General features: G+C 39.3%; 1 protein-coding gene and 1 non-coding gene across 9 annotated transcripts in view; both read right to left on the reverse strand.

The window, feature by feature from the left end:
* CPEB3 (cytoplasmic polyadenylation element binding protein 3) overlaps nt 1-13,648 on the reverse strand; it is a 202,131-nt gene that overhangs the window by 75,689 nt on the left and 112,794 nt on the right. For all 8 annotated transcript variants that reach the window (XM_025273915.3, XM_006073697.4, XM_006073696.4 and 5 more), the window contains 2 exons: nt 2,450-2,617; nt 629-718 (listed from right to left, as the gene is read on the reverse strand). In XM_025273915.3, the coding sequence (XP_025129700.1) occupies nt 629-718; nt 2,450-2,617 (258 nt within the window). The remainder of the gene's footprint in view (nt 1-628; nt 719-2,449; nt 2,618-13,648) is intronic.
* Nucleotides 2,818-2,890, reverse strand: TRNAG-CCC. Its single transcript has one exon. It is a non-coding gene; the product is annotated as a tRNA-Gly (tRNA).

Genomic DNA, 13,648 nt, shown 5'->3' on the forward strand with positions numbered 1-13,648 from the left:
GTAGGAACATACCCAGAATTAATACCATCAGAAAAGTTCCCTAGATTCCACAAAATGATAAACTATAAACAAAGTGATATATTTTCATGCCCTCATAAACCATCAAAAAAGCCTACCAAAAGTAAGGAAAGCAAGGTCATGGAAAGGGAAGCAAGGTCATGCTACTTTGCCCTCTACCCATCACCAGGCTAAGTCACTTAAGACACAGTCATGGATAAAGGTAATTTGACATAATGTCATTCTTCTTCTGTCACTAGCTGTTCCAAGTTTGGGGTTTTATAAGATCTATAAAACTACAGGGCTAGGGCTACAAATAAAATTTTATTCAAAATAATCTTCTCCATTGTTGACAATCCTCAAAACCCTAGATCTTTTCTTTCAATTAATGAAAAGTTAGCCAAGGCTCCCTCACAGCAGACTCCCAGGATCTCATTGTCAATAAAAGTAGATGCCCTGAAACAATCAGTATGCTCCTGGGGGAACAGTCTCCAAGACAATCAACATTAAAATGATTTCTTAATGGGGGGGAAAGTCAAAAGCTATTTCCAGAGTTAAAATGATGCATTTTATTGAACTATCACGCTAGTTCTCCAACCGGCGAACAGTGCAGACATTTTAAGCGCATTACCTTTAGGAGGAAAATACGACTTGCTTTCAGCTTTGTGAGGCCAGTCTACCACAAGAGGTCCAAACCTGCGAAAGCTGGCAGTGATCTCATCTACAAAACAAAGAAGGAATGTTAGCAGAAGAGAAAAAAATACTGCAGACAGAATAGCATCAAACATATCTTTTTATTTGAAAATGTTTTTTGAGAGCTGTTTTCTAAAGCATTCTTTACAGAAGTCAAATTTATTAAGTGAAATACCACTGTTAGGGGGTACATTTGGTTATCTACTATCAACCATGCAGAACGTGTTTCAAGCTATTAATTCACTTCCCTTCACTTTCAGTAAGCCTGATATAAAGAATCTGGAAGAAAAAAAAATCTGACATTAGCAAAGGTGACTACTCTATCAAACAAAAAGGGGACTGTAAAAATAGGAATGTTCTCTGTTTTTAGGAAAAAAAGGCAAAATACACAAAATATTTAAAATATATTTCTACTTATGTGAAGTAATCTCTGAGACTATTAATCTCAGATTATTATTATTGATATAAGATTCTTTTAGAAATAGATACTATTCTTTTGGTGAGGAGCAGGGACAATAAGTGACTTAAGGATAAGAAAAAACTAAAAGCCAATGGCCTCTTTCTCTTACACATATCTACCACACATCCTATAAAGAAAACATTTCAAAAGTTATAGCTTAACAGACTTATCTTTACCTTCTGACTTTTGATTCAAAGCAGAAGGTTGTAACTGAGCTCCTAATCAGGTTTAAGTTGCCACTCTCTCAGGACAGGGAAGCCTGGTGTGCTGCAGTCCATGGGGTTGCAATGAGTCAGACATGACTGAGCGACTAAACAACAGCCATGACCAAAAACTTTGTCTTAAAGAAAAATCCAAGGGGTTTTTCATTAACAGGTATCTCTATAGATGAGATTAACACTAGTAAAAGAATAGTTTAGAGAAAAATGAGCCTTCAGCTGTGTACAACTTCAAAGCAGTAAGCCTAAAGTAAAACCATTTCTCTCATTATGAAGAAAAGAAAATCATGATAAATTAAGAGAAATGTTATAGCTTGAATAACACTGGCAAAACAATTGTTTTAACAACATTTTAAAGCAGATCCAAAGGCTACTAGAACTAGAGTTGCTTTCTTCCCTTGAGTTAACTCTGTCACAATTCTATTTCATTCTTCTATTCAACAAATATTTACTGACAACCTGCTATGTGTTGACCAGCTTTAGGCACTAGTGAAACTCACTTTTGGATTGCTAGTATCTCAAACATATTATTAAGAAATATTCTAATTAGCCTCAATTCTTTCAAAGGCAAGAGGGGTTATTTCATTAACAGGTATCTACATTAAAATATGAAATGGCATGGTGTGATGGATAGGAACAAAGTTCTGGAATCAGATGGATTTTGGTTCCAACTGCACCACTAGTTACATAACTGTTTCTCTCTGATCCTTAGTTTCCTCATCTACAAAATGGAGTTGGCAGGAGATGACTTAGAGGAGAGCTGTGGAGTTTAAACGAGATAATATAAAGCACTTAGCACACAATGGGCTTACTGGAAGAGTTTCGTAAATATTAGCTCTCATTATCATTTAAAAATGTGACCCAAAATTAATAACAAGGAAATGAGAAGCTGTTTGGAGACTGCCATGTCTGAAGAGCAGACCAGAGGTGCACAATCCCTTTCTTTTCCATCTATTGAGCATCCTCATCTCCTGACACTAAGACATGAAAGTCCTAAAGCTGTCTTCGAGAGGAGAGGTAGGGTCAGATCACACGAGTAATAACCCTGGCCTTCATTAAGCCATTAGTGAGTGCACGGTACCTTCATCGATATCAGGAGGAAGGCCTCCAACAAACACCTTTCTAGAGTAGCGCTCTACTCGCTCCCCGTTCTGACAGCGAGTGGGAGAACTTAAGCCAGATGACAAAGACTGATCGCCGTGACTGTCGTCCAGGAAGGCATCTTCAAAGGGAAAGAGAGAAGATCGACCTGAAAAAAATGCGGGAGTTTCTATGGTTAAAAGTAGTTTCCTGGACAACACGTGTTTTATTAGGAGCCAAAGCACAGAGTGAAGCATTCCAAAAAATACATCCTAAACTGTGATTTTTTTTTTTTTTTAAGTATTTATTTATTTGGCTGTGCTGGGCATGCAGGTTCTTTGATCTTTAGTTTCGGCATGTGGAATCTAGTTCCCTAACCAGGGATTGAACCCAGGCCCCCTGCATTGGGAGTGCAGAGTCTTAGCCACTAGACTACCAGGGAAGTCCCATAACAGTGATTTTTTTCAATAGAATAAGCAACTGCAGATTACCATGTCTAGACAACTTTATAGCATCAATTTAAAAAAAAAAAAAAACTTGTTTATTTTGTATTGAGGTATGGCCGCTTAACAATGTAGTGATAGTTTCGGGTGAACAACAAAGGGATTCAGCCATACATATATGTGTATCCATTCTCGCCCACACCCCACCCCCCTCCCACCTAGGCTGCTACATAGCATTGACCAGAGTTCCATGTACAGCATCATTTTTTGTGTAAAGGTATGTACAGCACAGAAGTGACCGGATGGATACTAAGCAAGAAGCATAAAAAACCGCAGCTGTTTTTTGCTGCTAAAAAATATCACTACATTTTACTCATACAGCCCCTATCTCTGCTGCTAAGCATATTCGGCAATCACTTTTCCTTTACCCAGGCATTTCTTAAAGGGAAGAATAAGATAAATCTTTATTCACAGATTTTGATTGCTCTTTATGGTAACCTCAGAGGTTCAGTTCTAAAAACTGGCCCTCATAGGCGGGGGAATATTAAACTGATGACAGAAGCTGAGAGCAGGACTAAAAATGATCAATTTGTCCCTGCCATTCCAAGCTACTCCCATTTGGAAATGAACATGTACAATAATAAAAGGTGGGACAAGTGAATGAAAACATATAAATTAAGATGTGGATATACAGATGTAGATGTGGTTGTGACTAATCTAAGCTGTATTTTATATCACTCAAAAAAATGATTTCCATTGTTAACTCTATAGTCTGAGAACCAAAGGCCCCTACCCTCTCCACATGACGATTAGGAAGATGCCAGAAGTTAAAATCTGTTAATAAATACAACACAATAGTGCCATCTGGCATTACAAAATAAAATTTAAGTTTAAAAAATATATGTATTTTTTCCAGTTTGAGTCAGTGAGTTCCTGGTAAAACTTTCCATTAGGTTCTACTCTAAAAATGAATTATCTTGAACTTTCTAACTTTTGAAACATGAGAAAAACTCCCCTCTAAAATAAATTCATACACTTTTCAAAAAAAGGACACTGTCTTTCTCATTTAGTCTCTCCACTCTATATTTCCCTGAGACCTAGGTTCTGCATCACTATAGCCAACTCTCTAAAACAGAATATAAATAGCCTTAGAAAAATACTAAAAATTTATTTCTTTTATTAAAAAAAAAGTTACTAATATAAGTCTGTTTATTTTATGAACAACCCAGGTGGTATAAGAAAGGCACTGTTTTGATGTTGAGAGTTCATAAATAAAAGGACCAAAGAATTTTTTGCTCCACTCTTCCCAGCTAAGCTACAAAGAAACAGAACACAATTTGTCACTTCATGTCACCTAGCTTTTTTAGCCTGGCAAGGGCAAACAAGAGACAGTAAATTCTCATCCCCTGATGTCTGTTTTGTTCAGTGGGAGTAAAAGAACCAGATCTGCAACAACTACAGGCAAAACAAGCTTCCCAAAGACTCCCAGAGATGTTCACCCGTGGTCATCGGGTTTGCTTTTCATGCAGTCCACACTCAGTGAACTATGTCCCTGCTGTGACAAGCGTACATCCAAACCAGCATTTCCCACCTTTGTTCCTATCACCAACTCCTACACTCAACAACAGTAACATGAGATGCTCAGAAAACAAAGTCTGGTGGGGGAGAGGTTGGGAGAACTAAATAATATTGGAAAATACTACACACGTTATGCCCTTCCCAGAGATTCACAAGCCATATTAGAATACAAAGATTGGGGAAAGTTCTGTAGTAAAATAACTTAATCTAGTATTACCTGAATTTAAGATAAAGGAAATCTTAACATACTATGTAACTCAGTGGAAAACACTTGTAGAATTGTTTATCCACATTTGGAGAACATCAGAAAAGTAAGAGCTATTTGGTAGTCCCTGCCCAAGAAATCAAGTCTGGGGAGAGAGAAAGCAAGCACATAAATTATCAAATGCGTCCATGCATACATGCTCAGTCGTATCCAATTCCTTGGACCCCATGGACAGTTCCTCTGTCCATGGGATTTCCCAGGCAAAAATACTGGAGTGAGTTGCCATTTCCTCCTCCAGGAGATCTTCCTGACCCAAGGAACGAACCCAAGTTTCCTGCATTGGCAGGCCGATTCTTTACCACTGAGCCACCTGGGAAGCCCAATTATCAAATAGAGACAGAAATACTAAGAGAAGACTTTACGAAATGATACAAGGCACAATTTACTGCTCTATGGAAAATGGTAGGGGCAGGGGGTTCAAGGAGCTTCAGAATGACTTCACAGAAGAGCAATTTTGAGCAGAATCTTGTGGGAGTTACAGTTTCAAACATGAAGAATAAGAATCCATAGAGAAAGAACTTTCAAAACAGCTCTTATCTTTCCCACCAAGCCTGCTTCTCTAACATTCCTACAATCTCAATGAAAATAACTATTATTCGCATTCAATTCAATCATGAAATCTAGGAGTCAATCCTGACATCCCTTTCTTTCATATTCCACATCTAATCCATCTCTCACTAAGTCCTACCAACTCATGCTACAAAATAATTCTTCATTCAGTTCTCTCTACCTTCAGTCCTAACACCCTGGTCCATACTGCCATCATCTCTCCCCTGAACTAACAGTCTCAAGAGTCTATATAATAACTTACTCAATCTGCTAATTCCTACCTTGTACTCCACAATGCTTTCTCTACAAAACAGCCAAGGTTACCATTTTCCAATATTAATCTGAACATGACCACACTCTTTGCCACATCCCCCTAATTTGGGGATAAAGTACAAAAATGTCTCTGTAAACTGTAAGGCCTCTGCCTAACCCTCCTACATTAAGAGTTGCTGCCTCTCCCTCTGGTTCACTAACCTCCAATGACACAGGCCTCCTTAGATATTTCTGTTATTCTTCCCTGCCTCAGGCCTTAAGGAAAAGGTGTTCGCCCACCCAACTCCTACATTAAGAGTTGCTGCCTCTCCCTCTGGTTCACTAACCTCCAATGACACAGGCCTCCTTAGATAGTTCTGTTATTCTTCCCTGCCTCAGGCCTTAAGGAAAAGGTGTTCGCCCACCCAAAACAAACACCCTCCTCTCAACTCCCCAGTTTTCTAATTAAGTCCTATTGATTCTTCAGGTCTAGGCTAAAAAGTCAGTGAAACTCAACTGGAACTTTCCTGACCTTCTAGATTAGAATAGATGCCCTTTCCCATCCATTTACAGCACTTTTTCCTAACATTTTTTTTCCCTAGTTACCATTATGGTATCATATGGGTTTTAACTTGGTATCTCGTTCCCCTACCCCATGAAACTGTAAGCTCTGTTAGGACAAGGACCAATTTAATCTTGTTCACCACTATATTTTCACATCCTAATAAGGGCATACAAAATAGGTATTCAATAAGTGTTAACAGTGAGGCAGCAGACAAGAAAGGAAAATACCATGTGCAAATAAATAAATGTTGGAACACAATAGATGGGTTTGAGGATCCTTCTGGGATCCTGTTCCCAGAAGACTGAGACCTCTTCTCTTGCTTCTGATTGTTCAAACATTACATATTACACTCTATCTTGTAAAAGCAAATTTCCACATTTTCAAAATTTGCTATTTCATTCTAATACTAGCTTTTCTTTAAAAACAAAAAAAAACATACTCACTCCCTAGGGACTGATATTCCCATCTAATCCATCTTCCTCCTGTCACAACCTGACCATGTTCTTCCCTCTACCCCAAATCCAGCAACAGCTACCATCACCTCCATTAACAATGTGCACCCAGAGAGAGGACAGATGGGGTGCAATTCTGAAGAAATCTGGGACTTGTCCACCTGGGAGATGAGGAAGTCTTGAACCAGAGCAGCTAGGAGAAGCAGCAGATGTTCAAGATATGCTGGAACAGAGAGAAGTTTCTTTCTGTGTAGCCAACATAACCACAGCTTCCCCAGAGTATTTTGGCAAAAAGAAATAAATAAAAGCAAGAATTAACTGCAAAAATTTGATCTGTTTTAAAAATTGGTTAAGGGTACTTAAGAAACTTTCCAGGGTTTTGAAAGTAAATTTCTGTCTTCGCACATAGAGTATCATAGACTTCAGGAAAGAATTTGCCCCTGGAAATGAAACTGCTAAGAATTCACACATATATGATGTTTCTCTAACTGTAGGTAAGACCTAAGAATAAACTCAGTCCCCAGATCTACTAAATCTGAATCAAAGAGGTCAAACTTGAAAATCGGCACTTTTAACAAATTTCACCAGCGACTCCTATGCTCCAATTTAAGAACCACTGAAAAGCAGATGATCTGTCTGTAGCAAACAGCAACTAAGAGAGACATTGTGTGAAGTGTACAGAGCCTTGGGAAACATGCAGGTTCAATCAAGTTAAGAAAAGTATCTTCAGGAATGGAATATAAAATCTATAATCTAGTCCACCTTACTGTAACATGACTGCCTCAAGTCCTGTCAGAACAAAACAGTCAGTCTGCAGGAAGCATTTAAAAGACAGAAGGGTAGATTAAGAATCCGTTGCATTTCCCAGGGCAAACCAAAAGGAGAGAGGAGGATTTTATCATACTGCTGGGATGACTCTGTGGAACAGAATGGCTCATCTGATCTTTCCAGATCCTGAAAACAATTTATTTCCCTGTGCTCCGATTATAAGCTCCTGAAGGACTGTTCTATTAATTAATTAATTATTATGAAAAGGTAACTTCAACTACTAGATAAATAACCAGTCACTGAAGTTTTATTTCTATTACATCCATCTCCATGATAAGTTGAAACACTGGCATTCTAGTCTGTCCAGGCATTCATCTGGTTGACATAAATCATTCCCTCACGACAAACAGTCCCTGGGAAGACTGGTATAATTTAAGTTTCTGGACACGTGCTACCAGAAACTGAAACTTAAGAGGCTGTACCCAAATTGTGTCCCATGAGAGGTCCCACTTCACTAACACTAGTAGTTCTCTGACATGTTTCTTTTCTTTAATAAAAGCATTTCCCACGAGCAAAACATTTTAAGTAAGTCATGTTACTTACCAAAACTTATATGCTTATGTACCTAGCATATAAATCTGCTTTAGAATCTCAGACTTTCACGTAAAATATTCATACTCAATAAGTCAGCAAAAGCAGGAGAAATACTTCTTAATTGTTGCACTTTGGCCATTTGGCTCTCTCTTCCACCAATGGTCTGGTTTTCTGAAATCTATTTTCAGTTAAGAAGCACAATGGCAGCCCACTGGCCATGCTGTGCTGCCAAAGCTGCTCGGACCTCCCCTCTGAGCTCCCTCATCTCTGCTGTCAATCCAGCAGCTCCAGGGCACTCTTCACCCAATATTCCCACTCCAAACCTGAAGCTTTTCCTCTTAGTTTTGGAAAGAACTCAGAAATGAATTACTCTGGGGATGTTTTAGTAAATGGCTTATGAGGCATTTCATATGGCTTATTAGGCAGAGGGAAAAAAAAGCTGCCTATAAGTCAAGATAGTCAAGTTTTAGCCTCGGCTTTATTCTGTGACCCTGGATAAAACATATCACTTATCTGAGTTTTGTTTTCATAATGAGAGATTTGAACTAGATGATAGGTTTTCCCATCTCTGAGGGTAGCAGCATGCCTTTGATTACACAAAAATCTTACATAAAACCCTAATATTAGAATACAAATAGATAAAAATACATCTTACTTGATATTACTATGTGGTTATCTCTTAAGCATCACAACCTTAATGTATTTATAAATGAACTCAACCTCTACCTGAAGCCTATTCTTGCTCAGTCTTATTTTGATATGTGGCATCACACTTCACTCAAGTGTTCAAGCTAGAACCTGAACACCATTTTTGAGCCTTCCTTCTTATTTGCTCTCCATATTCAATTCCTTGGTCTAACGCCATTAGAAAGGGTTGAGTCTGTCCCCAGAATGTAGCTTCCAATTGTTCACTTCTCTCCAACTCCACTGCGTTACCCTATCTTAAAACATCATCTTCTCTTGCCTAGACGATTACCATCATTTTGAACTAGACAACCTACCTCTCCTCTCACTCCAAACAAAAGCCAGAGTGCTCTTTTAAAAACATAAATCTGATCACTTGACCCTGCTTTAAAACATTCATAGATTTCCTCTTATACCTGGATCAAATTCAAAATCCTTACCAGGAGCTAAAGCCCATTGAGATCAGATTTCCTTTCTTCCTCCAACCTCATATTAATACACCCCGCTTCTCTCCTACCAAGCTCAGCCATTCTGGGCTCTATTTATTGATACTTCCTCAAAAACACAAAGTCCTTTCTTGCCTCAAGCTCCTCTCCCCTTCACCACTACCCTTTTTTAATACTTTATTAAAAAATAATTCACTTATTATACAATTCATCCTTTTAACCCATTAGCAGTCACTCCCCATTTTCCTGGAACCCTCTTAGCCCTAGGCAACCACTAGTCTACTTTCTGTCTCAACAGATTTGCTTATTCTGGACATTTCATAAAAGGGAACCATCCAATATGTGGTCTTTTGTAATTGCCTTCTTTCACTTGGCATAATGTTTTCAAGGTTTATCAATGTTGTAAACATTCATCAGTACTACACTTCAAGCCTCTTAAAACAGTTGTATTTTGATGTCTGGAATTTCCTTTAAAATATTCTAAAGGAAAAAAGGAAGGGGAATATAAGAAATAAGATAGGCAAAAATGTTGATAATCATTGAAGCTAAGTGATGAATGTATAGTTCATTAAACAATTCTACTTTTGTGTATGTGGAAATTTCCAAAATAAAATATTTACTTAAAGATAAATAAATGTTTCCAGACTTTCCATCTTGTCTTTCCATCCTTAGGGTCTGAGTTTAAACAACATCTCTTCAGAGCAAACCATCCTCCTTTAAAGGATCCTCCCATTCTTCCTTCCTGCTGCTGCTAAGTCATTTCAGTCGTGTCCGACTCTGTGAGACCCTGTAAACAGCAGCCCACCAGGCTCCCCTGTCCCTGGGATTCTCCAGGCAAGAACACTGGAGTGGGTTGTCATTTCCTTCTCCAATGCATGAAAGTGAAAAGTGAAAGTGAAGTCGCTCAGTCGTGTCCGACCCTCAGCGACCCCATAGACGGCGGCCCACCAGGCTCCCCCGTCCCTGTGATTCTTCAGGCAAGAACACTGGAGTGGGTTGCCATTTCTTTTTCCAATGCACAAAAGTGAAAAGTGCAAGTGAAGTCGCTCAGTCATGTCCGACCCTCAGCGACCCCATAGACGGCGGCCCACCAGGCTCCCCCGTCCCTGGGATTCTCCAGGCAAGAACACTGGAGTGGGTTGCCATTTCTTTCTCCAATGCACAAAAGTAAAAAGTGAAAGTGAAGTCGCTCAGTCATGTCCGACCCTCAGCGACCCCATAGACGGCAGCCCACCAGGCTCCCCTGTCCCTGGGATTCTCCAGGCAAGAACACTGGAGTGGGTTGTCATTTCCTTCTCCAATGCATGAAAGTGAAAAGTGAAAGTGAAGTCGCTCAGTTGTGTCCGACTCCTAGTGACCCCATGGACTGCAGCCTACCAGGCTCCTCCGCCCATGGGATTTTCCAGGCAAGAGTACTGGAGTGGGATGGCATTGCCTTCTCCGTTCTTCCTTCCTAGTACTTAACAAAACTTTTGAGTATAAAAATATTTGTTTGAATATAAAAATGTATCATCTCTCTCTCCTCCACTAGAGTGAACACTCAGAAGAGAGACAGCTCGGGTCTAGCACACCATCTGACCCACAGTGGGCACACAAACATTTAATGAAATTAAGGTAGACAGTCCAGAACCCCTCCTTCATAATCAATGTAGGTTCCTTCCAGACCAACTTCTTTGCAAAAGCGAAAAAATAGTGATCTTATTCCACTCACCATCTCCTGTGCTCATAGTTTCCTATTACTATAAGCAGTAATACTTCAGATACCATAGCTATGAACAGTCAGATATTTCTTCAGCTGTCCATGTTTCACTCTGGAACCATCCATTCCTCTAGACAAGAAAGCTCGCACAACCCGGTTTGAATTAGCAGGATATCATGTTTACCATGGTCTCACTGATACAGCTGATCTCTCCTCCCTTGGTCAGGCTTTTGGCAGAAAGATGACACCAAGTTCATACACAAGTTTGTTTTATTGGATTCTTAGAACCTTTGTTATTGACTAAATCATCCATTAATTTCAATAGATTTTTATAGATTAAGTATACACAGAACTACATTTTACAATAGTAACACCAATCCACAGTAAATCCAATAGTAAAGTAACTCCAATCATTCTTTCCATTTGCTCATTCACATTACTTAAAAAGATCTTTCATATTTTCCTTGTTGCTCTTTAACTAAGAAATTCTGTTAAACATCAAGAGCACTGGCATAGCCAACATCTCTGCATATGGACAAAAGTCTCCCAGAGACCATAAAAACTCGTATGAGATGAAAACACAACATATATTTTAATCAAGTGTGCTGTAAAATGTGTAGGTAAATATCACATATAACACCAGCTATTAGGCTAGTTTCTAACAGGGGCTGCAGCTGTATGGGAAAACACATATAAAAGCTTGTGAAAGTCAGAACACTATGGAAGAAAAATGTTAAGATTCTTTGCTGTCATTCTGATTCCACAAGGGAAATCAACATTTGTCTACTGGAACACATCTCTAAAGTACAAGTGGGAATCAATGGGAAATACAATTGAATATTTAAATTTTTTATATACAACTGGGGCTTCCCCAGTTGCTCAGACAGTAAAGAATTTACCTGCAATGCATGAAACCTGGGTTAGATCCCTGGGTCGGGAAGACCACCAGGAGAAGGAAATGGCTACCCACTCTGGTATTCTTGCCTAGAGCATTCCATGGACAGAGGATCCTGGCGGGTTATAGTCCAGGGGGTACAATCAATATTCAGTTTCAAATCCTATTCTTTCACACCTAATTGTTCTTTCCAACGGCTACTGCTTCAACTGTACTACTGGAGGCACTTGATTTGCCAAAGTCTACCCTCCAATACCTGATGGCCCATCCAAGCTGTCAACCAATGTCCAAATTTTCTCCTGTCTTCATTACTTGTATCATGAAACCCTGCTCCTAAAGCCCGACAGTATCTGTGTCAAAAACCATTCATCAGGGTAGCACAGATCATCTCACTGCCAAGTTCTCCTCTCCAGCTGGCCCCCACTGCATACACTCACAGGCACATGCTCCAAGCATCTGGCCATGCCAGTCTCACCTCAGAGCTTTCTTTTACGTTGAATCAGATACCTGGAGTGCTTCACTTCCTATTCCTTTTCCATCATCCAAAGAGTTCTTGAAATTCTACCTGTTCCAGGAAGCCTTTCCAGGTTTTATCAGAAAAGATGGAAGGTTTCACTGGCCTAAATTTTGCGGACAGATCTTGAAACTGTCACAGATAATTCCCTCTGCCCTCTATTCCTAAAATGTTTACCAACATGTATGTAAAACATAGAATATAAGTTACAGCCAACACACATCAGCAAGTTTACTTTTTATGCTTTTAGGGGAAATCCTAAATTTTGTTTACAGGAAAGAAATCAAGCATTAATACAATCCTTGATCATACAAATAAACAAGTGTGAGGAAATTGGCCAGATCATCAAATTTATACCATGTAATGTTGGTCCAGATGAGTGTATTTCAGAAAACGAGAGTAAATATGAGGTATACCTGCCCCATCCTGTATGACTACGTTACCACATTTTTAAAAGATGACGTTTCTTCTTTTTCGGTTTTGGGAACAGAAGACTAAATAAAAGCAGGGATCAAAAAATTACTGGCTGTTCTTTTCTCATTACAGAAAGTCAACACTCAAGTATTTCAGTGCTCTGTCACACTTTTTCTGTCACGCACGTGTGTGTGTGTGTATGCGCAGACACACACACACATTTCTGTCATTATCTTCTTCATCTACAACTATCAAACTGCAGACGTCTACAGAGCAGTAACCAAGTCATTCTAGGCAGTGTTTAGCTTAGCACTTGATGGACAGGTATCATGGCTTCTGAACACGATTAAGTCAAACCTTACAAATAAAGATGGGGAAGGTAACACGGAACTAGGAAGAGTAATTATTTTCTCAGGAGTTGAGAAACTATAGGTGATCTTATATTCTTGATGCCTAGTATTTAATATACTATGATTTTTAAGTATATAAAAATTAAAAAATACAAAGTCAGATTCTGGTCTGCATAGACATGGGGTCTGACTTCAAAACAATCCTCATCAATAAGCATTCAGTAAGTGCTAACTATATGTAGGTCACAGTGTAAGGCACATGAGACAACTGTCCTCAAAGAACTTATCTCCCGTTGAAGAATGAGGACGTACAGAAAAGGCAGAAGGAAAGTAAGCCAACAGAAACAGAGGAAAACATGGCCTGTAAGGCTGCCGGGAAAGTCTTCCTGGACGGGGTAAGGCTTGAGTCAGGCTTGAATGCATGAACTAAAGATAGGTTTTAGTTAAGTAAATGAGAGGAAGGGTGGACAGTACTTGCAATGGCTAGACAGTGGGAAAGTACAAGGGTTCGTCAAGGCGAAGGTGAGATAGGAAAAATGGAAGATGATGAGGCTGGTTAAACAAGGAGAAGTCAGATGATGGAGTTCCTGAATGGAGAAAGAGGGTAAGAAAGACAAAACAGTTTCAGAAAGATGAAACAACAGAATGGAAAGGGACGGGGAAGGCCTGAGAAACTAGAGGAAATATACTGACAAGATCTGGGGACTGACCAGTGCCTAAGATGAGAACAGT

Source organism: Bubalus bubalis, chromosome 23 (genome assembly GCF_019923935.1).
Source record: "Bubalus bubalis isolate 160015118507 breed Murrah chromosome 23, NDDB_SH_1, whole genome shotgun sequence".
Taxonomy (NCBI): Eukaryota; Metazoa; Chordata; class Mammalia; order Artiodactyla; family Bovidae; genus Bubalus; species Bubalus bubalis.